Raw genomic sequence first — 26,501 nt, 5'->3', positions numbered from 1 at the left:
GAAGCCTGGTCGGTGCGCAGGGCCCAAAGCCGATATCCTGCTTTCGGTTGCGGCGAGGCTATTTAACAAAGCTGATCTGACTCGGGAAAGAGGCATTGTTGGCTGTCATTCAGCGAGCAGGTCGACCTCTAACTTGTACGGAAGGGTTTTGAGTGGCCTTGCATGAGTCTGAGGGGGAGGGGGGAAGGAATAAACTTGTCAGTCTCGCCGTTCACCAAACAACCTCACGGCTCTGAGCGGCTTGCTCTTGTGACAGAACGCATTGTCGGTCGGCGTACCAGATACGAGAACACGAGATAAACGTAAGCACGATAATACGGAATGCTGCTATTGCTGCATAAGTCTGATGTATATTTGATAGAGTTTATTAGCCACTCTGTTAGAACAAAACAAGCTGTTCTAATTCAATCATAGTATCTTGTCCTGGTTGTGCCGTGCATTCATTCTAGGTGCAGGCTTGGTTTGCAGTAGGCAGCCACGAAGCCTTGCCTAGTGAGCCTCTGCTCTGTGCCGTGTTATACGAAGATACATAACCTCACTAAGACTTGAAAGGTAATGGGTTTGCCTAGTTGCCCAGTTGCTGCAGTAGTTGCCTGCAACAGTTGCCTTTTTTGCCTCCTGGACGTGCCAGCAAATGATTCGTGGTATCTTTCCGCCCGCGTGACTCTTTGGAAACATAGTTTGACTGAAGAGCATCTAAGTTCCCTAGGGAATCCCCGTGTCATCCCTGACGGATGCCTATTACTCAGGTGTACTTCAGGTGAAGTTGGGGAGTGAGAACACACCCTAGGCACCACAATGCACAAACGGAGACCATAGATCGGGATTGTTCGGATCTAGCCCGCGGACGTACAGCATGGCGCTCCTCAAAGCGTCAGCAACATCTCGGTTCGAAAATGCAAGACCACACCGGACCAGCTGGGTATAGAACGCCCTTGCTAGCTCGACGCAGACACTGTCAGAGACATGCCATTGCGACCCAATGACTGATGCGAACCCGGCGACTTGGAAGGCGCTGGAGAGATGAAGACCCTCATCGCCCAGCTTGCTTGCCTTTATTTCCGCGCTGGAGCACGCCGACAGGAAGGCAACTCTCGCCCGCCCTGCTGCCGCGACTTTGGAGATCATCGAAATGGTTAAGCGGTGGACGACGGGAACGCCAACCCCTTTTTCGCCCTGGAGGAGTAGGTCGCTGTGGAGGGGCACCAGTGGATCAGAGGATCCATGGCAGGCAAAGTGAATAATATCTGAAGTCTGGATATGCCTGAGAACACTCGCAGGGTTGGGAAGCTCTAATCCCGTCACAGAAACGTATCGGCCGAGACGGTTTGGATAGCGTACGCTTCACGCTCTGCACCTTTCACTGGAGCATGGCTAGGAGTTGTTGGCATTGTGATGATAAGAATTGAAGCTTTCCCGCCGTCCTCCAGCTTTGTGACCGAACGGGCCCGCGATCGAGAATATCCCAGAGCCTTGATTGTTGGCGTGTAGGACGAAACCACGCGGTCGAGGCAAGACCCAGACTCGCCCTGGGCCGCATGAAAGGGGAAAGAGCTGGCAATGCCGGATCCGATCCACCAGACCCTCGTAAGTTCAACGGATATTTCACCCAGCGTATCCAGTTCGCGAAGGTTTAATTCAACGCGGTTGGTCCATAACCACGAGAGCTGATCCGGCTCGGCGGCGAGCTTGTCTTCTCCTATGTCTCGCCACAGATCCTGATTACGAAAGGCGGCAGACCTGTTGAACTTTCGTTGAATGAATTGGGGTGCCTTCAACGCAGATAACTGGGGAAGTAGAAGGTGCTTGACTTGGGAATGGGAAACGAGGATGGCATCTGCACCCATATACGTGACATTGACGATAACACTCGGACCTTCTGCTGCGTGGTCTTTTAGCTCTGCGACAGTCGACCCTATGAGGAATCGTTCCTGGCCGGGAACAGTCATTGAATCTCAGTAATCAACTTCTCCATCTCACGCACGACGTTCCGTCGGTCTTTGATCGATTGATCTAGGCTTGCCTCTTCGTCGTTGACAAGTTTGGCAGCCTGGCCCCAGGCCTGTAATTCGTTCAGGATCACAACGGCTCGGCGTGCAGCTTGAACTCTGGTAAGCGGGAGGGCCTCTTCGTGTTTGGCCGTCTCTAAGAAAGCACGGAGCGCGTCGGAGAGGGTTTTCGCACTCCTTGATGTATTTGCGCGAGTAACTAGACGTCGTCCGAGGCTTTGGAGGAAGACTGATCTGTAAGGATGGTTCACTGAAACCAACTTGACAGAGTCTTGTCCCGCCTTGACAGCCCGGTCGAGGTCCTTGATATCCTTCTTTAGCTCCTAGCGCTCCCGTAGAAGACTTCCCAAGGTGTGCAAGCACGGCGCGATGGAGACACTAGTTCTCGGTGCCTTTTCCAGTGCTTCATCCAATAATTGCACCGCCTCCTGAAGATCCTCTTCCTTTCCTAACCGTTCGAATCTGGAAGAAAGTCGATTACATAGACCATTGACGAAAAGGCAACGGTCCGGGTGTGTTGCACCGGAAAATTGGAAGCCGCCTTCCTAGCTGCGTTGATAGAATCCTCCAAATCCTCAAGTTTCCCCAGGCGACTGTACCGGCGCATGTACTTGCTTCCTAAGTTGGCTAACCTTAAGGACAGGTTCGGGTGATTGCTTGACGTTGAGTCAACGGCCTCCTCGGTCGCCCGGACTGCACCATCGATATGATGGACCTCCCCTGTGCGTTCAAATAGACGCTGGAGCGAGTTTGCGACGTTATTCAAGCCACTACCTCGCTCAGAGTGATCCTTTGGTATCGAGGCGACTGCGTCTTGAGCAAGTTGTATCGACTCTTCGAGAACTAAAACATGACCCGTCCTCGTGTACTCGTATTTGAGGAGACCTGCGAGGTTGCCTAGGTGTCTCGCTCAATCGGCATTAGTCTCTGGAGTCAGCTCCACAGCCTCCTGCAGAACACTGATTGCTTCAAGCAACAGCTGTTCTTCTGTTCTCCTTCCGTATAAGCGACCGAGTCTGGTGCCGAGGTCATCAAGTAGATTCGCCCTTCCAGAATGTCCCCTTGGGTTTGCATCAAGGGCCCTTCTTGTCGCATCGATTGACCGTTCGAGGTACGAAAGATCGGATGCAGATTCATACCGAAGTTGGAGGCAGTCCGCCAGAATCTGCCCACGGTGCAGTTAGTCTGAGTCTCTTTCGGACATGGATTCAGTTATCTGTCCTATTATTCGGATGGCCTCATCCAGATCTTGAGTCTCCTTGAAAAGGTTGTATCGACGTCTGAACAATTCGGTCAGGTTAACCAAGTCTGGACTTCGTTGTGCAGCGTCTTCTTCCATCAACCTGATAGCTTCTCCAGCCAACCGTATGGCAGAGTCAACATCATTTTGGTCCCCTGTCTTGATATGCCGGAGCTGGTATTTGTTTCTCAGGTTGTTGAGCATGTCCAGCCGTTCTGAATGGCCTTGTGGAGTTAAACCCATAGCGGTCTCCCCCTCCTGGATAGCTTCGTCGAGGTATGATGGGTTCTTCGTGTGCTCGAATTGCATAGAGAGCAAACTGCTAAGTGTGCTGCGTCTGCTTCCCAACTCAATATAACCAGGTGGTGTTAGACTTACAGATTCACGAGAGGCTTTGATAGCTCCATCTAAGACACCAGCGTCCTTAGATTGCTCGTATTGTCGACGCAACAAAATTCCGAGATTGTCGAGTCTGCCGGCTCGTTTGACTTCATCGTGCGCATTGGTGGAGTCCACAGCCTCTTGCGCCATGATAACAGCGCGAAGTAAGTATTGTGAGTCTAGATTGCGATCAAATGCGAGATCTAACTTGGATGCACAGTTGTGAGGAATGCAGGTCGATGGCGGCAAACTATCCAGTGCCTCCTCTGCCGTTGCCACCGACCCTCGTATGTGCTCTATCCCACCACTGATTTTGTACTGACGAAGAAGTTTGTTTGACAGGGTATTCAGCAGTACTGGCCGTGCTGGGCTGTTGGGAGGGCTTGCGCTTACGGCCATCTGCGCTATTTCGATGGCTCGTGTGAGGGCATTTTCATCTCGAGTCTGTTCGAACTGGCTTTCAAATATCCTTATAGCTCGAAGCTTGCATGGCTTTTGTGGCAACGCGGCCAAGCCGCGTAACCGACGAAGGGCGATAACCTTTATCATGTATATACATTTGGAGGGTTTCTTCCGATGCCTGTGCTGATCATTGCGACCTAGTAACTACCCGGTAGATGATAAGTTGATATACTGATACCGAGCTGATCCTGACACACTGCTAGTGCTCACAGCGAGAAGAATCGCACATGGCTGGAATCTTCTTCTATCTAACTGACGCTGCCGTCCCTTGCTCTGTTTCTTCAATTTGGGGCTGTGCTCGCTCCGGAAAGGAATACAATGAGCATGGTACAGTACCTAATATGAGCGAAATCGACTTAGTTCGCCAGCGAAGATGGGAAAATGGTGAACTCACGTTACTCCACAAACAAACAGCTCAATCGTCCTTGATTTAGTCAGAGCAGCCACGATGGCCTGAAGAAACAAGGTGGACAGAATAATGACAACCACTCGAGCGGTCCCATTATGTATGCTGTTGCAGACGAGCACAGGCACTAGTAAGAGAAATGTGATGATCGCCACTAGGATTGTACGTGCCGTGCGCTCAATCACGGGTCCGGAGGGGATGAGGACGTTCTCGTCACAAGATATGTTAGATGAAGCCCGCTGATAGACATGAGCTCATCGTCGTCCTGGTCGGCGTGTATGCACCCACCTGGAGGAAGCCTTTGAAAAAGCGTATGAAGATATCTTCAACCCGCGATTCTAAACTCGCCATTGCTCCATCTTTCGCAGGAGCCAACGAGATCAAATCTCGCGCGTATTGCAAGTACTCTGTCTCCTCTCTTGCTATGCATCCGTTGCTACTGACCCAGTTCTGAAGGCTAACCCTCGCACGTGAGCCGGCAAGTCTGGAGCTGAGCATGCGAGAGGTACGCTCCACGAACAAGTCTAGCAGTACCTAAGTTAGCAGAGTTGCATTGCACCCTGAGGAGCATAACTAAATGCATACCATAGTCTGCCAGCCTCTCGTCGGCTTCGGCGAGTAAGGAGAGTCGTTCTTGATTCACATCACACCGACTCTTGCCAAGGAAGAGGGCTCTGGGCTCCCACTCGTCGACCTCATTGATTTTCTTCTCTAGCACCGAGAGTTTGTCTTGCTTGAGCAAGAGGAGCCGACTGCGGAGATTAGAGAATCGTCGGCAGAGACAGAAAGAGTCATCCGCTGCGATGACTGCTGAAAAACGAGGGTAGCCGCGTCGGTAGGACTCAACTGCTGCAGTAAGCAACAATCTCGAATTTGATTGGGGTTTCACATCGTATCCTACTTTGTCTCTCCAGGGTTCCGCTGTCTGTGGGGGGATCGTGGCCCCAGGCAGCTATCAGTCGACCTAGTCGACGCAACCAGCCTTTGGCAGGGGGACGAGCATCCAACACGGCGCCCAATTCCGGGTGCATGTTGGAATTCGACATATCCCTCCCGGGACCAAGAGTAGGGCGTGAGCACGCTGTGGAAACATGGACATATTATAATCGTTGTCGACAATCTTGTAATTCATCAGGCGACTATTCACACGCTGTCTGAGGCGAAGACCCCCGCCTGACCAAAAGTGTAGCGAAGCAGCCCACGAAGACTCGCTGAGATGACTTCAGTCTCGTTACTGCCAACGCCTTGCGGGGTTAGGCTACATTGGGGAAGATACATACGCAACACACGGTGCTGGCTCCAGTCTGGCTGTTGGGAATTCCCCTAGGCCGGCAAGCACCAGGAAGACCTGTCTGGCCTCAGGCTTCCTGCAAATTTTGGCCCAATGGAAAGCCGGAAAAGTTGCTCACGAAGACTAACGCGCTTGAGGTTCGCCTCAGCACATACAATCGTGCCAAACATACATAAATGGACCAGCAGTCCGAATTCACGGGGGCTGCTCAAACCAGTCCATTCTCGTGCGTCACCTACTGTAAGAGAAACAAGAGCGCCAGTCAAGTAGTAACACGATCAACACTCCCGCCTTTGGAATGGCTCTATCTGATGAGTATGATACGGCTCTGCCTTCCACAGCCTACTAGTCCGCGCTGACTTTCCTTTCCTCCACGCAGGGGGCGCAGCGTAAAGTTCAATGTCGTGGACGAAGACCAGAGCAGGCCAATAATAAACTCTGCTGGAGTCTGTCACCCTGCCTCCCTGCCTATTACCGGCTGTCCATCCGTCTGCTGATACATTACTCCCTAGAAAACCAAATTTCGAATTGGGGACACGGTCTATATTCGTCCTAAGAATGGGTCAGCTCGTGAAGGACCATATGTGGTTGATGATGTGTTGCCTTCGACCAGAAGTTACAAGCTCACACTAGAGAACGGGGCTAACGTCAAGGACGGAGCCGCAATAGAGGAAAAGGACTTGGAGGCCGCCTGACGGACGCCTATTGATAACGGTAGACTGGTGTAATCCCGTGCACATTGCCCGGGTCATGGAAGAGCGTGCGCGAGAGGCCAATGTTTTGATCGTCGGAATGCTTCCAAGGGGGTTCTTCTGCCTGCGAGACCGTGCATGAACGAGGTCCCCTATTCGAGCCACGTGGACTTAGCATAGCCTTGTTCCCTCGCGCCACGTTGCCTTGAAATCAATTAGCTTCGCAGAGTGTTCAAAAAAGACCCAAATTGCACGAGCGCCGGAACAGGAAGCAGGAATTGAAAATTCCCCATATCGACGATGCCCTGCTTAGCGATCGCCTGCGCGACAATGGGCTGTATGCAATTTTTTGACAGGTTCTACGCTTAAATTCACCCGACTCTAGCGAGCTAGGTATTTTGTATCAAGAGCTACGTGCAGAAAACGACCGAATGGACAAAGCTACCTCGACCCCTGGAGCTCCTGAGCGGCATGTGCTGTTGATTGGTATCAATGCATATCAAGATAAGCCGTTGGAAGGATGCGTTCGAGACTGCTGGGCTATGAGAGCCTACTTGGAAAGTCTGCCAGTACCACTGAATCTGCGGATGTTGACGGCATCGCGATCCTCGGGCACTCCACGTCCGATTGAAGATCCTCGGTATTGGCCGACATACGACAACGTAAAAGCCTGGCTCGAGGACATCGCTTCGAGGGCGAAGCCAGGTACTCTAGTCTACATCCACTATTCTGGTCATGGTGTGCGAATCCGACCGTCAACTGCGATTTTCAGTCTCCAGGACGGAGACGTTGCACTGGCTCTCCTTGCAGGGGACGACGGTGACAGAGTGCGCTATCTTCGAGGCTTAGAGTTGGCACATCAGATCAAGGCTTTGGTAGCCAAGGGATCGCTGGTTACTCTTGTCTTGGACTGCTGCTTCTCCGGGGGTTTCTCCCGAATCGATGATACTGACAGCATTCGATCACTGCTCTACGATGCCGATATTGACGCGAGTTACCCCTTCAACCCTGCGGCGGAAATCGCCGCGGATGCCAGCCACAGCGCAAGTCGCGACGTTTCCATGCTACCAAACTGGGTCATCAACCCGGAAGGATACACGGTTCTCGCTGCATGCGGTCCTCACCAAGTGGCGAGGGAGATCGAGTTTGAGAGCGGACAGAGAAATGGAGCCTTGTATCGTGCAACGCTCACACAATGGGAGTTAAATGGGATGTATTGACGAGTCTGACCTCAATAACTATGAGGTCAAGGACTATGATATATATAGGCAAAAGGAGCGACTATTCTCTGTCCGGTCGAGGCCTCTTTCGTTGCCTCATCACAGGCCGCAAGTCGCCCTTTCCTTGTGAACCTTAATGGTTGCAACAAGCGCTCCGATAATTGGTAATAATTGGCAATAGACCGGCCTATATATTGCTGTCAACATGATATAGTTCAATGAGTGACTCGATAGTTGTGAAAAGAGTGTTGCGAAATGCGCAATAAGGAGCGTTCTAGGCGGCGAAGTTCCTCGGAGGCGTTCGGCGCGAGTATGGGGGTTGTAATAACACCATCACAACTTAGCCTGTTCAACACACCCCCTCAGGAAATGATGCCGTCGTCGTTGGTGAGGAAACATTAGGATAGTATTTCCTGGATGTTAGTGAGGTTGAGTTGCTTGATGAAAGCCTCGTGTTTTTGTCTAGGCAAGGCCTTCGTGAGGCCGTCGACAATCATGTCGTTTGTTGGTGCCCAATTAAGGTGGATCTTTCCTTGTTGCACCTCCTGTTGAAGCCAATGTCGATGAATATCAACATGACGAAGTCTTGTAGACAGCTTTTCGTTCTTGGTTAGTAGTTGAATAGTCTGTAAGTTGTCGGAGAGCAAGGACGAGGTCTCCTTAAGGTCTAGATTGATGTCAGCGAACATTCTCTTCCACTATATTATTTCGCTCGTCGCATTGAAGAGGGCAAGGAGTTCAGCCTCGGTGGAGGACGTTGTGACCGTCTTTTGCTTCCCCGACCTCCAGTCAATGGGCCCTCCGAATAGCGTCAGGATATAGCCATCGAAGCTTCTCCTAGTCTTAGGGTCGTCAGCGAAGGAGGCGTTCGACGCGCAGAGGAAGTGTTGGTCAGATTGACTGTTGTACGTGAGGGAGAAGTGTTTCGTGCGGTAGAGATATACAATCACTCTATTCGCGGCCTTGGCGTGCGCACTTAACGGGTTGACTAGGAATTGGGCTAGTTTGGAGTGAGTATAGGCGACGTCTGGCCTAGTTGCGCATAAGACAAATGAGATGGATTTAACACGTTATTGATATATGTGGATCTCTTGTGGTAAGGCCTGTTTTTCATGAGGTTGTAACTCACTAGTTGATAGTGAAGTATTAGGTAAATGGTCAAGTTGTCGCACATAAAACTTGGCTGCAATTTTATTGATATATAAATCGAGCGATAGATGAATAGTCCTGTTGTTACGGTCTCGTAGGATGCGAATACCGCAGAATCAATTGGTGTTGTTGAGAACGCGAAACTTGAATTATTCTTCTAGTCGGCGTGTTAAAGAGTGAAATATATTTATCTTGCTCTTATGATAAAGAATCATGATATCGTCAATATAAAAGAAGACTAGAATCTATTCGCCTTGAAAGAGACAGTTAATGTTGAGCATCTCTGTAAGTCCTAGTTCCTTGAGCGCCATAATGAAGGTATTGTACCACAACAATGAAGATTTCTTCAAATCATAGAGCGCTTTCAGAAGGCGCAAGATCTTTTCTGGCCTAAAATAACCTTAAGGATACTCAATATAGACCTCCTTTTCTATAGGTGAGTTAAGGAAGATGTTAACGGCGTCGGCCTGCCAGATTTCGAGGTCAAAGAACGCGGCAATAATCATGAGTACGCGAAAGGTCTTAAGTGCAAGGGTTACTGTATATATATTGTCCTGAGAACGTTGCAAGTCGCCGCGGGCGTAAATACACGCTTTATGTTTAGCAAGAAAGCCATTATTATCGAATTTATACGTGAACACCCATATAAGAGGAATAACTTGCGTTTCTTAGGCGCATAAACGTTCCACTTATTTAACTGTGTTGCTTTAAAAGACTTAGCTTCATTTAATGTCCATGGTCGCCTCGAATTGGCGCCTATACGGGTGTGCCAGCATTTAACGATAGGTCTGCGGCGCGGCAGAAAGGTCGTCTCTATGAACCCTTTATGGTTTATTCAATGCCTCGCTAAATGCCGCGTGAAATGCGTGAAGATTATAAGGATCACTTGCTAGTTGTATAGCATAATTCTGGTGACGCCTAGATAGCTGTTATTGACGTCGCTCGTGAGATGGAAGGATATTGTTCTCATTTAAGTTGGCTGATATTTCACTAGAACGTGGAGATATGGTGGGAGCATCGTCGCGTGAGTTGCCTAATCGGGTAGTAGTTGCCGAATCCGGAGTAGTTACCGAAAATGGCGCAACCTGATTAGCGAGGTCTAACGACGCCTCGTGGGTATTCGATATTGCAGGGGATTGTGAAGGAGTGCTAGGCTAAGGGCTATTTGTAACTCTAGGTTGTTGAATGCTAGACACGCTAGGCGCTGTGCTAGCCTCGAGCGTTATGCGTGGCGTGGATAAGGCGATTTCCACCCCCTCAGCTTGAGTTCTTTCTTTCTCAACTTGCAATTAAGATAATAAACCGCGGGAGACGATAATAGTGTCTGGATCATTAGGATCTACAAGAGGATCCCAGTTAAGAGAGGATTCCATAACATCGTCGCCAAGAACGAGGGCTTCAATGTTAAGAACCTCAATAAGTTTCTGGGGAAGGGCACGGAGTTGCTCCGCGGTCTGTACCTTAGTGAGATTATAAAATGTATCATCATGAAACACCATATCTCTAGAGCGAAGGATTCTTTGTTTTGCAGATATCTAAACACGCTAAATATTCCTTGCATTATAGTCGACTAATCAGCCGACTATAGCTCTATTCTCTAGCTTTTTAAGCCTAGGAACTTGCTTATTATGGACGAATGCTTTATAATCTATTGGGTGAAGATGCGAGAGGCTAGGTTTTCGTCTATGTGACACCTCATAAAGTGTTTTCTATCCCAGCGACCTTGTTGGGGTCCTATTGATGAGATAGCCAGCCATTTTGACTAGTTCTGGCCATAAAAAGTGAGGGAGATAGCCTTGGACCTTGAGTGCTCTAGTCACTTACGTGATGATGCCCCCGAAACGCTCCGCAGCCCTGTTCTGGGCTGGAGTGTGAGGGGCTATATGTTCGACGGTGATTCCTAGCCTGCGGAGTTGGCTATAGAAATTATCGCTTAGTGCTGTTTCATTGTCTAGACGCAGAAATGTGGGCGTCTTGTTGAATTGCGTTCAGATTATCGCCAACCAGTCTAGGATAAGTTCTCCTGCTTGGGAACGACTGTTATATGTGAAAACATAGTTTATATGGGTATAAAAGTCCCATAAGTGGCTTATATATTGATTCGCGGCCCATCCCTTTGCGAAATGAACAATGTTAAAGATTATTCAGCCTAGTGGTTTGTCTCTTCGTTCCTCGCTATTGTGAAGAATTCTTAAGATTTATTGTTTGGATTTTGTAAGTACACAGGTCTCGTATTCCACTATACTGAAAGCGTCATTTCTTGTGACTTGTATTCCCTCGACAGCATCCGGAAGATGTTTAACACTGTCTAGGCTAGGGTGCCCTAAGATTTTATGTTAGGTAGAGGCCGGATAACTGAGTTTCTTGTGTTGTTGCGTGGTTATGGTTATGAATGCTGTGTGTTTGTATAGTGTGAATGTTAAGTGGTTATAATAGTTATATACATAACCTATTGAGGTTCCGTCTCGGATAAATATTCCTTCTATTCCGGGAGGCGCCTAGGTTATGAAGTGAATACCCTTAGCTACTATCCTTAATAATGAGACCACTTTAGTCATAAAGCCTCGAATACAGAGAATGTCTATAAGAACGATATAAGTAGATCCTGTAGAAGACATCATATCAATAATGATTATCCCAATTAACTCGATTAGATACTTATTAACGCCGCAAGTTAGCGACTCATTAAGGCGCGGAGAATATTGCGCAACATAGCCTGATGTATTAAGCCGACACACATAAACGTCGAATCCTGAGTCTAGAATTCACTCGTTATACAGGCTTCTATTGGTTGACCCTAAATAAGCGGAGACAAAATAAGTTATAGTTGCTGTGAACGCTGTCTCCTTTTTCTGTTCCTTTGCGAAGAAGGAGAAAGATAAGAAAGTGGAGTTAGAGGCTCTTTCTATAGCCCGCTTAAACCGCTTTGCATAAACAGGGTTCTTCTTTATTTCCTTATAAATGGCTTGCCTTGCAAGATTAGATTTCTAACCTTAAGGCCTTACTAACTCAACGATATAAGGACATTAAGTATACCAGTAGAAGAGGTCGTAAATCCTGCACTTCGGAGGGTCGCTATTGGCTCTTTAATCTCCAAGAGATATAAATGAGTTATGCGAGTGAATAAAGTCTTTCTTGAAGTCCTTCTTAAGGCTGTTAAGTTGTCGAAAAGACTTAACTAACTCATGAAAGTTTAGAATAAATTCTCCACTTAATACCTTTATATTTTTAGTGATAGAGAAGATCGAGTTAAGTGACTTGACAACTTACAAAAATTCATAAATTAAAGAACGTTTTGCGGCGATAGATATATCTAGATATTAAGCGTCATTATAGACCTTTAGCCACTTATCTAGCTAGTTATTAATCTATTAATAAGTCTTCGAAGTCTTAAAGATATTCTTCTATCTAGTTAGGATATCTAGTTCTCTCGATCTCTTAACAGAAGCGAATCTTCGCTTAAGGCGAAGAAATATTACGTGCGGAGAGTGATCTTCTTCCAGAAATTATATAAGGTCGATTGAGAGACTTCTAATAATTTGACTTCCTAGGGTCTTAATCGCCTTAGTTTTCTCTTTATATTTCTTGTAATTATGCTCCTATTATCTTTCGACAAAGTGGATACTAAGTTTTTGTCGTTCATTAAGTGTTCTGAATAGTATAGCTCCTGAGTTAGCATCGTAGATATCCGGAATAAATGGATACTTCAGGACAGGAGGGTCTAGTACCTCGGGATTGATATATTTCTATATTCCTTGCTGTTTAGCGTATACTTTAATGGCAAGGAACCAGTTATCCCAGTCGAAAGACTTGAAAAGTGTAATAGTGATTGGTTTCGTTCGTTAAGACTCTGGATTTAACTCCGATATATTGAGGTTGCTGAAAAGGAAGTATAGTAAAATGCGTGGTTTTACTAGTGGATACCTGAAGCGCGTAGCGCGTAGAGAACTTGACGTGTCTGACGTGTTTAATTGGCTAGCCTTACAATGACGAGGCTTTATCAAACCACTAACTAACAGATGTCTCAAGCGAAATCGGGAACCGGGCTCATAACTATCGTGCAACGCTCACACAATGGGAGTTAAATGGGATATATTGACGAGTCTGACCTCAATAACTATGAGGTTAAGGACTATAATATATATAGGCAAAAGGAGCGACTATTCTCTGTCCGGTCGAGGCCTCTTTTGTTGCCTCATCACAGGCCGCAAGTCGCCCTTTCCTTGTGAACCTTAATGGTTGCAACAAGCGCTTCGATAATTGGTAATAATTGGCAATAGACCGGCCTATATATTGCTGTCAACATGATATAGTTCAATGAGTGACTCGATAGTTGTGAAAAGAGTGTTGCGAAATGCGCAATAAGGAGCGTTCTAGGCGGCGGAGTTCCTCGGAGGCGTTCGGCGCGAGTATGGGGGTTGTAATGACACCGTCACAACTCAGCCTGTTCAACACCTTGAGTTACATCCTGGCCAGTACTCTATCGGAGTCGGACTCCTCGACTAGGAGGCAGCAGGATACTTACGATCATTTGTGCTCCCTGTTCCAGAGCCGATGCCCACAACAGAATCCCGCTATTTATGGAAATCCAAATCTTCGATTCTTTGGGTCACCCGTCGGAGTTGGTGCTGAATCAGTCCAGCTTACGAGGAATGCAACAGAAGGTCACATTTTGTTGCAAGCGGGCAGAGCCCACGGTGTAACCCATGGTGACCTCTTTTTTGCCTATCCTTTTCACCAAAATGAAGGGGGTCCCAAGAATCTTTCGAGCCAGCCGCTACGTCTTTGCGTCGTCAAGGTTGGAGGGCTTACATCAATGTGCGAAGTCTTCAGTCAAGGGCCTAGCCAGCCCGAGATCCAAACTGGATGGAAAGCTCGATGGCAAAAACGGATGGCCCTACAACAATATCCGATTCTAGTGTTGGGTAGTAATGAACTGCTCAACGACTGGAGGACCGAATCGGCACGCCGAACCTCCCTCGATATTCGGTATGAAGACTCCGGCAACATCACTTTCTCATTCTACGTCACCCTCAGCGGCCACGGGTACTATGAGATTCGCGACCAGCTTCATGAAACCATAGATAAAGTGCCAACGATTGGCAACATTGGCAGCGGGTCCGGTCTCGAACATATTCTCGAAGCAATCGAGCATCTCGTATGGTTCAAACATGTCAAATCAATCGTAAACCAATCACCATCTGCAAATTTCAAAAAGTCTTTGAGCATTCGGCTCACTGCTCCCTCTGACAAAGATATCGATCCTACAGAAATGGCTGAGGTGCGGGATGGGGACAGACTGGTCCTCGAGGTGAAGAACTTGACCAGCAGTGCTCTATTCCTCTACATTTACCACCTAGACTCGAGCTGGCAGATCCAAAACATTGTTGGTGGCGCTTACATGACAATCCCCGCCCAGGACTCAGACAAGAACCACCTAGGGGTGACCCAGAAAGTCCTCAAGATGTCGATTCCGCCGGAAGTCAAAAGAGAAGGACATGGTTATTGTGATGATGTTGTGAAGGTTTTTGTCACGGCTCGGCCAGTCTCGTTCGCATATTTAGAGACACCGAAGCTCGGTGTCTCTGCCAAAGCTGACCCTCAAGGGGGCATTCCAGTGGCCGTCCAAGACCCGAGCGATACCGACGAGTCAGATTGGGTGACAGTCAACTTTCAAATTCGCACCATCGCTAAGTAGAAGAAGCGTTGTAGCATCAGAAGGGCCAAGAACAAATTCCACCTTACCGCCGAAGCAATTGATCATAGGAAACATGTTCAAGGCTGAGCACAAGTCGCTTGGACTATCGCAGATCAATTGACATTCCACAAACCCCTTCTCTCATGACCGCTATAGAACGAGCTTACGGTAGGAAAACAAAAAAATCTCACAAGTGGTCCAACAACAAATTTATCATGCAAATTGACAAGCTCGACATACCCCACAGGATTCCCGAGACTTTATCATGAGAAGCTTGTAGAACAGGGACGGGACAACTCTTCTCCAATATGAAGCTCGAGTACAATTTGGATCTAAGGGTGGCCCTGAGGCACGCTGCTTCTACCTAAGACGCTTCCACACGTGGCTGAAAATTTCGCATTCGGCTTGACCAACGGATTAGTTGTGCCCAAATCTAGGCCAGCCGCTGTTCCGGCATTTCGCCTAGGGTTGCTTGTTGATCTCCTCTGCTCAGCATACCAATGAGTCGAATCAAATTTTTGGGGGGTTTGAAATTGTTGCTGGAGTCGGCAAACAATGAAGGTAAGCTATACAGTTGTCGTGGATGATTCCCTCGACCTGCTACAATCAGGAGCACGACTTTGATGCTAAAGTAGAAGCGCAGCCTTCAGCGGACCGAGTCGGTGGCGAGCGCCAGCAGCCGGACCGCAGTCCGCTGAAGGCTACTAGGCTGCACACAACCGCATGGGACTCTCGTATCAACCCTTCTACATCCAGCATAACAACGATTGATTGGACGCCACACCCGAATGTCGAGCTGTCTGCTCGAATATCTTGCCAACTTCCCAGCCTTACCGCAGCTCGCGCCGCAGGTTGGCCTCAATGATACTTCCAGTGCCCTCAGGGGGTCAATCTCATATGAAAACATTCACGCCGTCGCCAGACCATAGCATGGCTCTTTCAGGAACGCTCAAAAATGCTCTTCCAGATTGTGGAGGCTGTCTAGATGACACTTGCACGTCGCTTATCAACGTACTTCAGGTCGGTGTGATCAGGATTTTTTTGGCGATGGCCGAAGCGCAGCATTCTAGACCTCTGGAACGGGATAAAGTGGACATGGAGTAATATCTGCGAGCCTGTTTTAGAATTGTTAAAATGGTTCTTGTGCAAGATTTGGACTTTCGTGAAGTCGGTTGCGCAAATTGTATGGACCGTTCTCAAATGGCTCGCCTTCCCATTTTGCGGTGTCCTGAGAGGACAGAATGTGATCGAGGATGAGGACAAGTATATCCTCCGGGGCGACTACTGCATGTCGACACACTGACACTAAGATAAAAGGGCATACCACATTCTACTGGGTCTGTGTTCTGCACTGGTCATTATCAACCTTGCTGAGGTTTGGTGTATCGAGAACATCAGCTCGATGTCCTCGCCTCCCCGAAAGGCTGTCATTTTTCGCACCTCCAAGTGCAGTCCTTGTTTTGGGGTTATTCGTTATGGCACTTTGGATCTTCGAATTTGTCCAGGACGTTGTGGCAATCTGGAAACAAAACGCGCATAATTACAGCCAGTAATTTCTTCGCAGTTCACACGTTCAACGGATTGGGCCCTAACTCTTTGACAAAAGGGAAGAAACTTGGAGCAAGACTTGGTATATTAATTGGGACTCTGGTCGCACTGATAGTCTGCCAATTCGTGTTTCTGCCGAAATACGCATTGCCACAGTATCGAAAGGTCGAGTGGCAAGTCAGCTACGAGGACACGGAAAAGTTGATTGCACCCATGCTTGTGTTCAGGACAAATTGGGCCACTCGTAGCGATCTCACTATCCAGTATGAATGTACTCCTGATGGTGGATGTGCTCTGGAGCTTTTCGAGGAAACCATCGACAACACGGCGTTTCTGGTGTACTATCACAAGCCACCGACGCTAAAATGGGATGACCTACTGATCATCAGACTGAATCTCACGGGCGTGCCTCCAACTCTGATTATGATGCACGGGGCGATGCTGACTTTGGGTAGCCATTGTGGCACAACAAACACCTGCCAATGTTTCCGAACCAGTTCTAGGCACATATCTCTTGTACCTGTTCGTCGACCCTGTCTTTCGGGACAACATATCAGCAGCTTTTGGCCAAGACGCTCGTTATCCCATCGGCGAACCGTACCCATGGCGGTCGATCCGTTCACTCCAGGCTGTCATCGGACAAACCGCTGTGGACGATCACATTAATGCCTTACACTGGAGCGCACATGATGACTATCCAAAGTACAACTGCTACGACGCTCGTGCATTCCCTAACCCGTCCCCCCTGAAGATGATTGTCTTGAGCACACAACTGGAAATTGTAACGTTGTTTTGGACTTGGATATCTATCGCCAAGGAGTTCTCAGCGAGGTCAGGCAGAGTGAGAGCGGAATCAAGAAGGTTCAGATAGTGCTCTATGAGGGTGCGATCGTTGGCGGCTTCGGTTTCATCGCAGTTTTCTTTGAGATGTATGGCGCGGCGTGATGCGTGTTCAAGAGGAACTCCGCACATGTAGGGCACCCTAGGTATCTTGACACAGGCTGGCTCCGAAGTCGACACTGCGACCGGTACTTGTTGCTGAGGTCGTAAAGCTGGTTGGATTGCAAAGCAGGGCACATCAAGCCTAGTTGCGGGTCCCTCGCGAGGTTCTTGCAATTCTCCCGGCGAAGGTTCTTGGATTAACGGTCGAGGACATTGAATTAAGTGGACGAGGACTCAAGACTCCGAGCCTTGCTGATGATCATAGCAGGAAGGAAGTCTATGGTTATGTCTGTCCGAGCCTGGATACCTAGGTAGTAATGTGTAACAACGGCAGCACAAAAGGTAGGGCCGTCAGGGTTGTGGGGTTGAGAGCGATCACACAACACTGCACTGAACACAAGGGAGAGTGGGGAATGGTTAACAACCTTCAAGATCGGTACAGTTGCGAGCCATTCTGCTTCGAAAACATCTAAGCCAGAATTTTACATGCGAGTGTCTGCTGGGCAACGAAGACGCTTCCCCTATTTCCGCGGTGGGGCCTTGCGATCCTTATGGCGGAACCACGCAGGGAGAGCGTTCACTACTTCGTTACTCAGCTTGACATCAATTCGTCGCATGCCGTCTCGGAGACAGTACCATGGTTTCGTGTAGGGTCAGCAAACGTCCTCTCGCTCTCGGTCCCCCTCTAGGAGGGAAGCTCGCGAGGACTACCCGCACGTCCTCGAGGTACCACGGCTGGAAATGGTGCGGTCAAAGACACCCTTTTTGCCCCCAGGAGATAACGATTCTCTGCTTGTTTCTGTAGCGGACCGTTTCTGGTCCTTTGAAGTCGGATGGGTGGGCAGCTGGCCCAGCATGGGACGGGAGAAGACGCTGTTTTGCGTTCTTGGCATCAGGGAAATCCGCCTCCAAAAGCGGCGGGAAATTTCCCTGCACCTTGCGTTGAACTGGAAATGCTCTTCGAGTTCAAGAAGAACAAAGGGAAGACAACGGAAGAGGACAGATTTTGTATCGTATATCAGTGGGTTAAAAGTGCACGCAGATGGCATGAGAGCCGAGTCGAGTCTTCGGATCGCCTTGCGTGCTCGGAGCTGCCAAAGCCCGGCCGGGGGCCATGTTATCAGTTTAGCAGGAGTGAAGCAGTCTTGTAGGTTGTAGCCAATATCAAACCTCAGCACGCAAGTACAAGTGCAGTGAATCCTCCGGAACCACATCAGTGCAAGACCCATCAATTCAGGGTTTATATATTTAAATCCTCGAATTCTGGTCAACAATGGGCGAGAATCACATAACCGTCACCCCTTCCAGCATCTGACCTCTTTCGAGACGGTGGTAGTGACTGTCAAGCGCAGGTCTGGAGGCGTAGAAGCTCTACAAGTATCTTCCTAATTCGACCTCACCCCCTGTAACAGGACTTGGACAGGATCATAGCGGCGATCAAAGATACGTCGGAGAGTGGTGCTCTGGTCATGGATTCGACCCGGCGTTAAACACCTTCAAAAATCAGTTCGCCTGGTTTTCCAATCCCATGTCTTTCCCCGGGGGACATGGGAAGAGTTTTTGTTCGTCTGAATCTTTTTTGTTTTTGTTTTTGCCATCTTCATGCTTCTTCTGCAAGGTTATTTGCGGAGCCAGTGGACTTTCATGTATAGCTTACATCAAGCTCAGTGAAGTGATTTCCCTCAGTGCAGGTGAACTGGAGTGGCGATCTCGCAGAAGTGAATCCGGTGCACATCGAAGTACCACGAGTCCCTGCAAAGGGCCCGCTTGTTCATCTTCCTAGGTACCTAGGTACCTACCTTATTACTCTGGCATTTTCTTGGAGCGGAACCGGAACAATTTCAGAGGTTGGACGTTGTGTACTGTTTCCTCGGCCACGTATTTGTAATTTGGGGGAAATCGACTGTGATTCTCGCAGCGGTATTTGTATCCAGTTCTCTGCGGTGTTATTCGAGCAACAATCGCTGCTCAAGAATTTGCTGAAGCAACTCCTCGAGCCCATTGTCTATCTAACCAGCCTCGTCGTGGAATGATGTTGTCAGACCACCTTGGGCTGCCAAGAATTCGAGCTCTCAGCTTCGCATTGGCCAATCATCAATAATCTTTCTAACTGCGTCTTTGACCAAACCACCTCCTGCTTCCTCCAGGTCTTTTGCTTCTTTTACAAACAACTTCCATAACACTCCACTCCTCCTCGAATCTGTTCACCATGTCGGCCGCACGCGCAGCCTTCTCGCTGGCTCGCCGTGTCCCCCTGGGTTCCGCCCGCATCGCTCCACGATCGTTCGCAACTGTCGCAGCTCGTCGTATGTCACTGCTCCCTTCAAGCTCCGAGGAAGCACTATTTCGTGCGATTGAGTAGAAACAGATATGGACTAACGACGATTTTGAACAGGCGGGAAATGGGATCCAAAGCCAGGCGATCCGGAGGGCAAGCTGCTGGCCTTCGAAGGTTCGTCTGTCCGGAAATTACCTGCGACCAGCTCTTTCAGCCGGGAACTGTGAAGGCGTACTGCAAAAGGGCTATGGAAGCTGACTTTGAATGCTCTACAGAGATCAAGACTGAGAAGGATCTTCTCCCTCCCGGAGCTGCAGCCGGTACCGTCCCCACCGATCTCGAACAAGCTACCGGTTTGGAACGTCTTGAAATTCTCGGAAAGATGCAAGGCATCGATATCTTCGACATGTCACCACTTCCAGCCGATAGAAAGGGTATGTTGGAGCTATGAGGCCGTCCGCTAGGCGTGCTGAGGCAGAATAACGCCGGTCAACGAGACATGGGTCACAAGAGCTGACAAGGTTTCCATCCAGGCACTTTCGAAGACCCAATTGTCGTCAAATCTGCTGGTGACGAACTCCAAGTTGGTTGCACCGGCTCTCCCGCTGATTCTCACATTGTGAAGTGGCTCGTGGTATGTTCTCCTATGTGTATTGCTTCCGATTCACCCTCTGGTACTGGTCTCCTTTGATACATTTGCTTACAACCAATCATTTTAGGTATCCCGAAAGCGACCATTTGAGCGATGCCCTGAGTGCGGCAGCACCTACAGAATGGACTACGTCGGACCCGCAGATGACCCGCATGACGATCACCATCACCATGGCTATGAAGAGCCAAAGACCATGGCTGACTACGTCAAGCCAGAGTACTGGTACAGATAAGGAGAAGGACATCTGATGAAGTTGTTAAAAAGATCTTCGGGGAGTATTGTACATAAGGTGAATTTGGGTCGGCAAGACCTTGAGAACAATTGATATTGTGTGGTGACAGAGAGACCTTTCATGTGTTTTTGACTTGCACTATCGCACCATAGACCTTTCCGTTTCGCGCAACGACAACTACGGGAATGCTCTCACGATACAGGACTATCGTGAACATTGCAGCATCAACACATGAATCAATGCCGCTGCGAAACAAATATTGGATGGACCCTGGCCTGGGCAGTTACCCATTAACTGGCGGGCACTCTTTAGGCATGTCATTTCAGCCACAAAAGCCAGCCCTCGAATCATATGCGCCTGTCCCAATAATAACCTAAAAGTCATACAAGGCAGGCATCGGCGTAGGGTGCGAGACGGGCTTCTCCATGCTCAAGTTGGAGACGAGATAAGCTGGAGAGGGGGCGGAAATGGGAGCCTCTGTTTCTCTTTACTCATAATGGCACAGCGACATATATATCCGACCCTTTGCCTCGGGACTCCTCAATATACTGATACGTCGACTGGCCTTCACATTCTTCATTGCATGTGTATTCAGCATCTACCAGCGCAATGCCTCATGCAACCGCTGCAGGATACCAACATATACAAGTGACCGAGCTCGCGCCCACGTTTGGCGCCGAAGTCTCCGGCATCGACTTCAGTAAACCTGTCGAACCGCACGTGTTTGCTGAAGTGCTAAATGCAGCGACCAAAGTACGTCCGCCGTGCCAGGCTGTTTAATTTTCTCCCTTTCACATTCGAGTCGAGACTGACCTGCGTATTCAGTATGGCGTTTTAGTCTTTCGCAAAGCCGGGCTGGACGATGCGCGACATGTCGCATTCAGCAGGCTGTTTGGGGAGTTGGACGACGTGAAGCCATACCTCACGCTCGGTCGCAAGAACCGGTTTCCGTTTGACGAATTATTCGACGTTTCGAATCAAGAGGACGATGGGTCGATAGTCCAGATTGGTAGTAAGAGAGAGCAGATGGGCAGGGTAAGTACTTATGCCTCTGTCACTCACTCTACCGCCGTCACACACCCCCTACCACCACTATACCGTTCCCCCTTTATAGTACAGGACAAATACAGTACAAATTTCTGATCAGTGGCTGGTGTTGGGGGGGTGTTTAGGGAAACTCCCTTTTCCACTGCGACTCTGCATTCAACCCCCGTCGCGCAGGATACTCGCTGTTACGGGCGCACGAACTCCCCCCGCCAGGCAATGGAGGCAACACTGAATTCGCCGACACACGCACCGCATTCGACGAGCTTCCTGACGCGCTCAAGACTCAGCTTCTCGAAAACGACTACGTCGGCGCCAACAGTCTCTGGCACAGCCGGCGCAAGGCTTGTCCGGAGTCCGAGTACTTGGCCTCGATGGATCCAGAGGCGTACCCGTTCGGACGGCACAAGATCGTACAGCTCCACGAGCCCTCGGGCCGCACGAACCTGTACATTGCGAACCACCTGCACCACCTCGAGTACACGGACGGAACGAGGGTCCCGGAGCAACAGAGCACAGAGTTGATCGAGACTTTGCTTGCGCACGCGACGCAGGAGAAGTACGTGCTGAGCGTCGAGTGGAGGGATGTCGGGGACGTGATCTGTTGGGATAACACGTCTGTCATGCATCGGGCTGGAGAGGGTACTTTCCAGGGCAAGTACAAGCGGGACATGCGCAGGACAACGGTGCACGATGGCAGTGGCAGTGCTTGGGGGATGAATGAGAGAACGGCAAAGAGGATGGGATTGCCGTAGAGACGCGCTCGTGCACATGCACGGGTCTCGGTATGTGTGTGTGTGTGTGTGTGTGAGGTGTGAGAAGGCTATGAGGAGATAGGAGAGGAAACTACTCTCAAATCCTGACCCCGATATAACGAGGGCGTGACGAGTTATGAGTATGAGTACGAGTATGTGTCGGTATATATCGGTATTGGTATTTTGAGTATGTAAGATGATGCATGTCGAAAGTCTCGAACCGGATGTCGTTATTTCTTAAAGTCATGCCAGGGCCTCGGATTTATTAGTCATACTCTTGTGGTATCCATCTATGCCGTAGTTTTTGTAGAGAGAGAGAGAGAGTCCTCTAGACTGTTGTGTGCGGATGCCATATTGGGATATGCAGCACCGCACTCTTTGTACATCGTTTCGAACTCGAGGCGCCATATTGTGAGACGGGAGCCTATTACTGCAGACCTTATGCCCTTGTGGACGCTGCAGCTAACATCAGCGAGGTACGAGTCAGGTACGAGTGGATGCGGCACCTCGATAGAAAGCGGGTTTCCGATTGTTCAAGTGGTAGAAGCCCAGCGAGCTCCCAGCATCCTAGAACTCGGTTACTTCACAATGCCGCCCTAGATGGTACAAAGCAAGTACATCGTCACCGTCCTTGGAGATTAATGATGAATCAATGTTATTTTTTTTAGCTAGGGCTATGATTTGGCGGTCCGGGCAAAACAAAACGTAATTTTGGATTGAATGTTTCGTAGAATCAAGGCGACCGTGATGAATGGACAATGTCAACGCGCCAGACTTACGGACCACGGTACGTCACTCGTGGCTGGTGGTGGGGTCCCAGGCGCAAGGTTCATACGAGTTCGGCATGTCCAGGCTCTTCATGTCGTCCTCGTCCAGCTCAAAGTCGAAAACGTCGGCGTTCTGCTCGATCCTGGTCGGGGTGACGCTCTTTGGCAGCGGGACGTAGCCCTTTTGCAGGCTCCAGCGGATCAGGACCTGGGCCCAGGTCTTGCGGTGCTTCTTGGACAGGGCCTGGAGGACGGGTTCGTCGGCGCGCTCGCCGCGGACGATGGGACAGTAGGCCTCGACGACGACGTTGCGCCTGCGGGCCCACTCGACGATGTCGTTGCGCGGGAGCCACGGGTGGATCTCCCACTGGCCGACGTCGAGCGTGCCCCCGACGCCCGAGTTGCGGATGTACTCCTCGAGCTCGTCCAGGTGGTGCACGCCGTAGTTGGACACGCCGATCGAGCGGATCTTGCCCGCCCTCTGCGCCTCGGCGAGCGCCCTCCACGCGCCGCACCGGCCCTCCTTGCCGCCGTACGGCGCGTGGATCAGGTACAGGTCGATGTAGTCCAGCCCGGTCTGGGCGAAGGACGACTCGATGGCCTTCTTGGCCGCCTCGTAGCTCATCGACTTCGGCGGCACCTTGCTCGTGAAGAAGACGTCCTCGCGCCTGAGGCCGGACGCCCGGATCGCGTCGGCGCACGGCTGTTCGTTGCGGTACATTCGCGCCGAGTCCACGTGTCGGTAACCCGTCTTGAACGCGTGCAGGACAACCTCTTCGCACTCGGCCGCCGGAGTCTGGTAGACGCCATAGCCCAGCGCCGGGATCTTGTAGCCCGAGTTCATCGTGTACGACGTGTTGATGTCCAACTTGGTGGGCGCTTGGTGAGCCATGGTGCGAGCGGTAGTCTGATGGATTGTCTTGCTTGAAGAACAAGAAGAAGATGATGATGATGATAAAGATGATAATGTCTGGGACCCAATTGAACAAAGTCGTCTTAACAAGGGCGACGATCGCATGACCTGGGAAAAAGTCGTCCGGGGGATTCGATCCGAGAGAGAGGTTTTAACGGCGAGGGGATGATGGAAATGATGGAATTAATGTGCTGTACTGCGACTATGTCCGATGGTGGTCGATGACCGAAAGATGACAAGACAGGAGCCACTTCAATGCGTATAGCACGAGTGAGGACGAGCAGAGGGAGAAGTGACGAGACTGGTCATTGGCTTGGTGGAGTCAAAAGAAATGGACCCAGTCCGTAAAGGGACTAGCGCGATATACAAAAAGAGACCCGGGGCGCCAGGCGGCCGAGCGGTTGATGGAAGACGACGAGGTCGAAACAAGGTCGGATTATTGTCTTGAATATATATATAACCACGTGAGAGCAAACCATTAGATTCTAATTATACAGTACTGAAATCAAGTGCAAGGGAGGCCTATTTAGGCATCTATATCTATATGCAATGGTTCTCGCTGAAACGCTCAGGAACAAGACACAAAAAGACGACCCGTCCAAATGTCTAGAAATATTGATGACTGGCATGGCTGTACACCCTGCCAAACTCGTCCTGACTCCTCCGTCGCGACCCATGCGTACTAACGCGAGCCATGCTTCGCCGTTGGCTGGCACGAGTGTCTTGTGACGGACGATTCACACCCCGGTCGCCAGCCTGGCCGGCCTTCTCATTCTCTTCTTCCTCGGCGTCTTCACGTTCTTCTTCCTCGATGTTCTTCTGCTGCTTCCGGTACTGTGCCATGATCTCGTGCGCCTGAGCTGCATATTTGCACTTCATCCGGATCGACTCGCCATACTTGTAGAAAACAAACGGGAAAGGTGTGCAGGCCAACGCCAGGAATGCAGGGATTGAGGAAGCCCAGTGAATTCCCAGGTTATGGAACATTTGTGAGGTAAAGAGAGGAAAGGCGGCTCCGAAGAGGGATCGAAGAACCGAGTTTGCCGCCAAAACTGATGCTGCGTAGATGGTGTACGCATCGATAAGATAGTTCATACCACCCAAGAAGACCAACACCATGCCGAAGCCGAATGGTGCCGTGGCAATTATGCTGACAATCCAATGAACAGAAGGACTGTTTGTCTAAGCCGTAAAGTCAGTGTCCGAGCCATCACATAAACGAAGTGGAGGCCTTACCCATGCAAACCAAAAAAGGCCGATCGGAAGAGCAATGGACCCCACCATTACCGGAGGCAGTCGTGCCTCGGCAGGAGCTTCGCCATTATGTTCGTCCTCAACCTTAGCATAACGGCTGTTGTCAATAATACTGTAAGCAACGCCGAACAACATCCCTACGGCAACACCGAGGAAAGCGAGCCCGCCAATGCCCGGCGACCATCCCCGGCCCTCTTGGTACACGATCGGAAAGGCTCCGAAACAAAGATAGAGAGTGCCGTAGATGATTGCCATGTAGATGGAGAGGAGGAGCACAATCGGCTCCATAAATAGTAGAACCCACGGCCGAGCCAACGACTTCTGGAAGGCAGCCTTTGGAGTCGTCTTGCCTTGTCTTTTTTCCAACACCGAAACATACACCTTTCCCGTCATCTTGGAAAGCTTGGCCGCGCGACGAGAAAGGATGGCCGGCGAATAGGTCTCTGGGATGGTCAAGGTACCGAAGATCCACAGTGCACCGGTGAAGCAAGCCATGACACCTTCGTTCCATCTCCATCCAACCGTCTCACCTACAAAGCCACCAACAATGGGTCCAATTACTGGACCCAAGAAGGGAGCGGCTGCAAAAATGCACATTCCAAGACCTCTTTGTCTAGATTCGAACATATCAGCAATAACACCGCCGGCATTCGTGAGAGGAGACGACCCAAAAGTGCCGGCTAGGAACCTCAGGACGATGAGGGTCGCCATCGACTGTGCACCGGCTGCACCAGCATTGAAAGCGGTAAGGACTGCATAGGTAGTAGTGAAAAGAATTTGTCGTCCGTAAAGTTCACTCAAAGGTGCCCTTGGTTTCGGTCAGCAGGAGCTCGAACGAAAGACGTCTTGGCAGTGGCCCTCCACAGAGCGCACCAGTCACTTACCAGAGTAGGGGGCCTATGGCGAATCCCAACACGAACAAGGAAATCCCAAGCGTATAAACCTCCTCACTGACCCCGAAACCCCTGATGACTTCGTCTGCTCCGCCCGAGTAGCCAGAAGAGACAAATGCGACGGCAAGGGTGGCAATGGCGACTGTGATTGTTATGAACCACTTCTTGACTTGTGAGAACTCCATGGGATTTCGCGGATCGTTCGGGATGAATTGAACAACAAAAGGATCATCTTCGGTGCCGGACCCCGGGTATGGATAGTTGGCAACAGCATCTGTGATCAGAGTTTGACTGGCAACCAATCTCCAATGAGGGACCTTTTCCTTGGGGTGGTGATAGTGCTGTTGGTCTGCTTGTTTTTCAGGATCGGTGCTCGGTCGCTGACTGACTTCCTGTGCCTCCGATGCAGTCGTCGAACCTGTAGAGGACGCCGTGGTGGAACGCGACAGCGAGGCGTTGACTGGAGACTCAGGAGATGCCATGTCGTGGGTGTGTTCGAGGGCGACACTCAGCGGCAAGAATCTTCCAAGCGTTCTGCGACGATGAAGTGTGGCGGATGACGGGACACATGGAGGAAAATTGCTTCTTGATATCCATACTGTATTAATAGGCCGCGCCTTGGGCACCTGGAATGCTGGTGCCGTAATCGATGCATTGATATCCGGACTCCGCAAG

The 26,501-nt window shown here is 50.0% G+C and overlaps 8 protein-coding genes across 8 annotated transcripts; 4 read left to right on the top strand and 4 right to left on the bottom strand.

The window, feature by feature from the left end:
- Window positions 1-786: 786 nt before the first annotated feature.
- PV08_03390 (uncharacterized protein) lies at window positions 787-1,949 on the bottom strand (the record flags this gene model as incomplete). The annotated part of the gene is made up of 2 exons (XM_016377744.1): window positions 787-1,192; window positions 1,342-1,949. 2 exons carry the CDS (start codon window positions 1,947-1,949, stop codon window positions 787-789), a joined length of 1,014 nt encoding a protein of 337 aa, XP_016239314.1.
- Window positions 1,950-3,189: 1,240 nt separating this feature from the next.
- On the bottom strand, window positions 3,190-5,529 carry PV08_03389 (uncharacterized protein; the record flags this gene model as incomplete). The annotated part of the gene is made up of 4 exons (XM_016377743.1): window positions 3,190-4,170; window positions 4,787-5,022; window positions 5,084-5,344; window positions 5,400-5,529. 4 exons carry the CDS (start codon window positions 5,527-5,529, stop codon window positions 3,190-3,192), a joined length of 1,608 nt encoding a protein of 535 aa, XP_016239313.1.
- A 1,383-nt stretch (window positions 5,530-6,912) lies between these two features.
- Window positions 6,913-7,701, top strand: PV08_03388 (uncharacterized protein; the record flags this gene model as incomplete). The annotated part of the gene is made up of 1 exon (XM_016377742.1): window positions 6,913-7,701. The coding sequence occupies one exon, from the start codon at window positions 6,913-6,915 to the stop codon at window positions 7,699-7,701; it is 789 nt and encodes a 262-aa protein (XP_016239312.1).
- Window positions 7,702-13,273: 5,572 nt separating this feature from the next.
- Window positions 13,274-14,548, top strand: PV08_03387 (uncharacterized protein; the record flags this gene model as incomplete). The annotated part of the gene is made up of 1 exon (XM_016377741.1): window positions 13,274-14,548. The coding sequence occupies one exon, from the start codon at window positions 13,274-13,276 to the stop codon at window positions 14,546-14,548; it is 1,275 nt and encodes a 424-aa protein (XP_016239311.1).
- Window positions 14,549-19,247: 4,699 nt separating this feature from the next.
- On the top strand, window positions 19,248-20,200 carry PV08_03386 (uncharacterized protein; the record flags this gene model as incomplete). The annotated part of the gene is made up of 5 exons (XM_016377740.1): window positions 19,248-19,344; window positions 19,434-19,490; window positions 19,592-19,750; window positions 19,850-19,950; window positions 20,036-20,200. 5 exons carry the CDS (start codon window positions 19,248-19,250, stop codon window positions 20,198-20,200), a joined length of 579 nt encoding a protein of 192 aa, XP_016239310.1.
- Window positions 20,201-20,809: 609 nt separating this feature from the next.
- PV08_03385 (uncharacterized protein) lies at window positions 20,810-21,999 on the top strand (the record flags this gene model as incomplete). The annotated part of the gene is made up of 3 exons (XM_016377739.1): window positions 20,810-20,953; window positions 21,026-21,235; window positions 21,373-21,999. The coding sequence occupies 3 exons, from the start codon at window positions 20,810-20,812 to the stop codon at window positions 21,997-21,999; spliced, it is 981 nt and encodes a 326-aa protein (XP_016239309.1).
- Window positions 22,000-22,791: 792 nt separating this feature from the next.
- On the bottom strand, window positions 22,792-23,658 carry PV08_03384 (uncharacterized protein; the record flags this gene model as incomplete). Its single annotated transcript, XM_016377738.1, has 1 exon — window positions 22,792-23,658. The coding sequence occupies one exon, from the start codon at window positions 23,656-23,658 to the stop codon at window positions 22,792-22,794; it is 867 nt and encodes a 288-aa protein (XP_016239308.1).
- A 627-nt stretch (window positions 23,659-24,285) lies between these two features.
- PV08_03383 (uncharacterized protein) lies at window positions 24,286-26,308 on the bottom strand (the record flags this gene model as incomplete). The annotated part of the gene is made up of 3 exons (XM_016377737.1): window positions 24,286-24,861; window positions 24,916-25,741; window positions 25,818-26,308. The coding sequence occupies 3 exons, from the start codon at window positions 26,306-26,308 to the stop codon at window positions 24,286-24,288; spliced, it is 1,893 nt and encodes a 630-aa protein (XP_016239307.1).
- Window positions 26,309-26,501: the final 193 nt, after the last annotated feature.

This window comes from Exophiala spinifera (assembly GCF_000836115.1).
Source record: "Exophiala spinifera strain CBS 89968 unplaced genomic scaffold supercont1.2, whole genome shotgun sequence".
NCBI lineage: Eukaryota > Fungi > Ascomycota > Eurotiomycetes > Chaetothyriales > Herpotrichiellaceae > Exophiala > Exophiala spinifera.
This window is presented reverse-complemented; position numbering and strand designations above follow the sequence as displayed.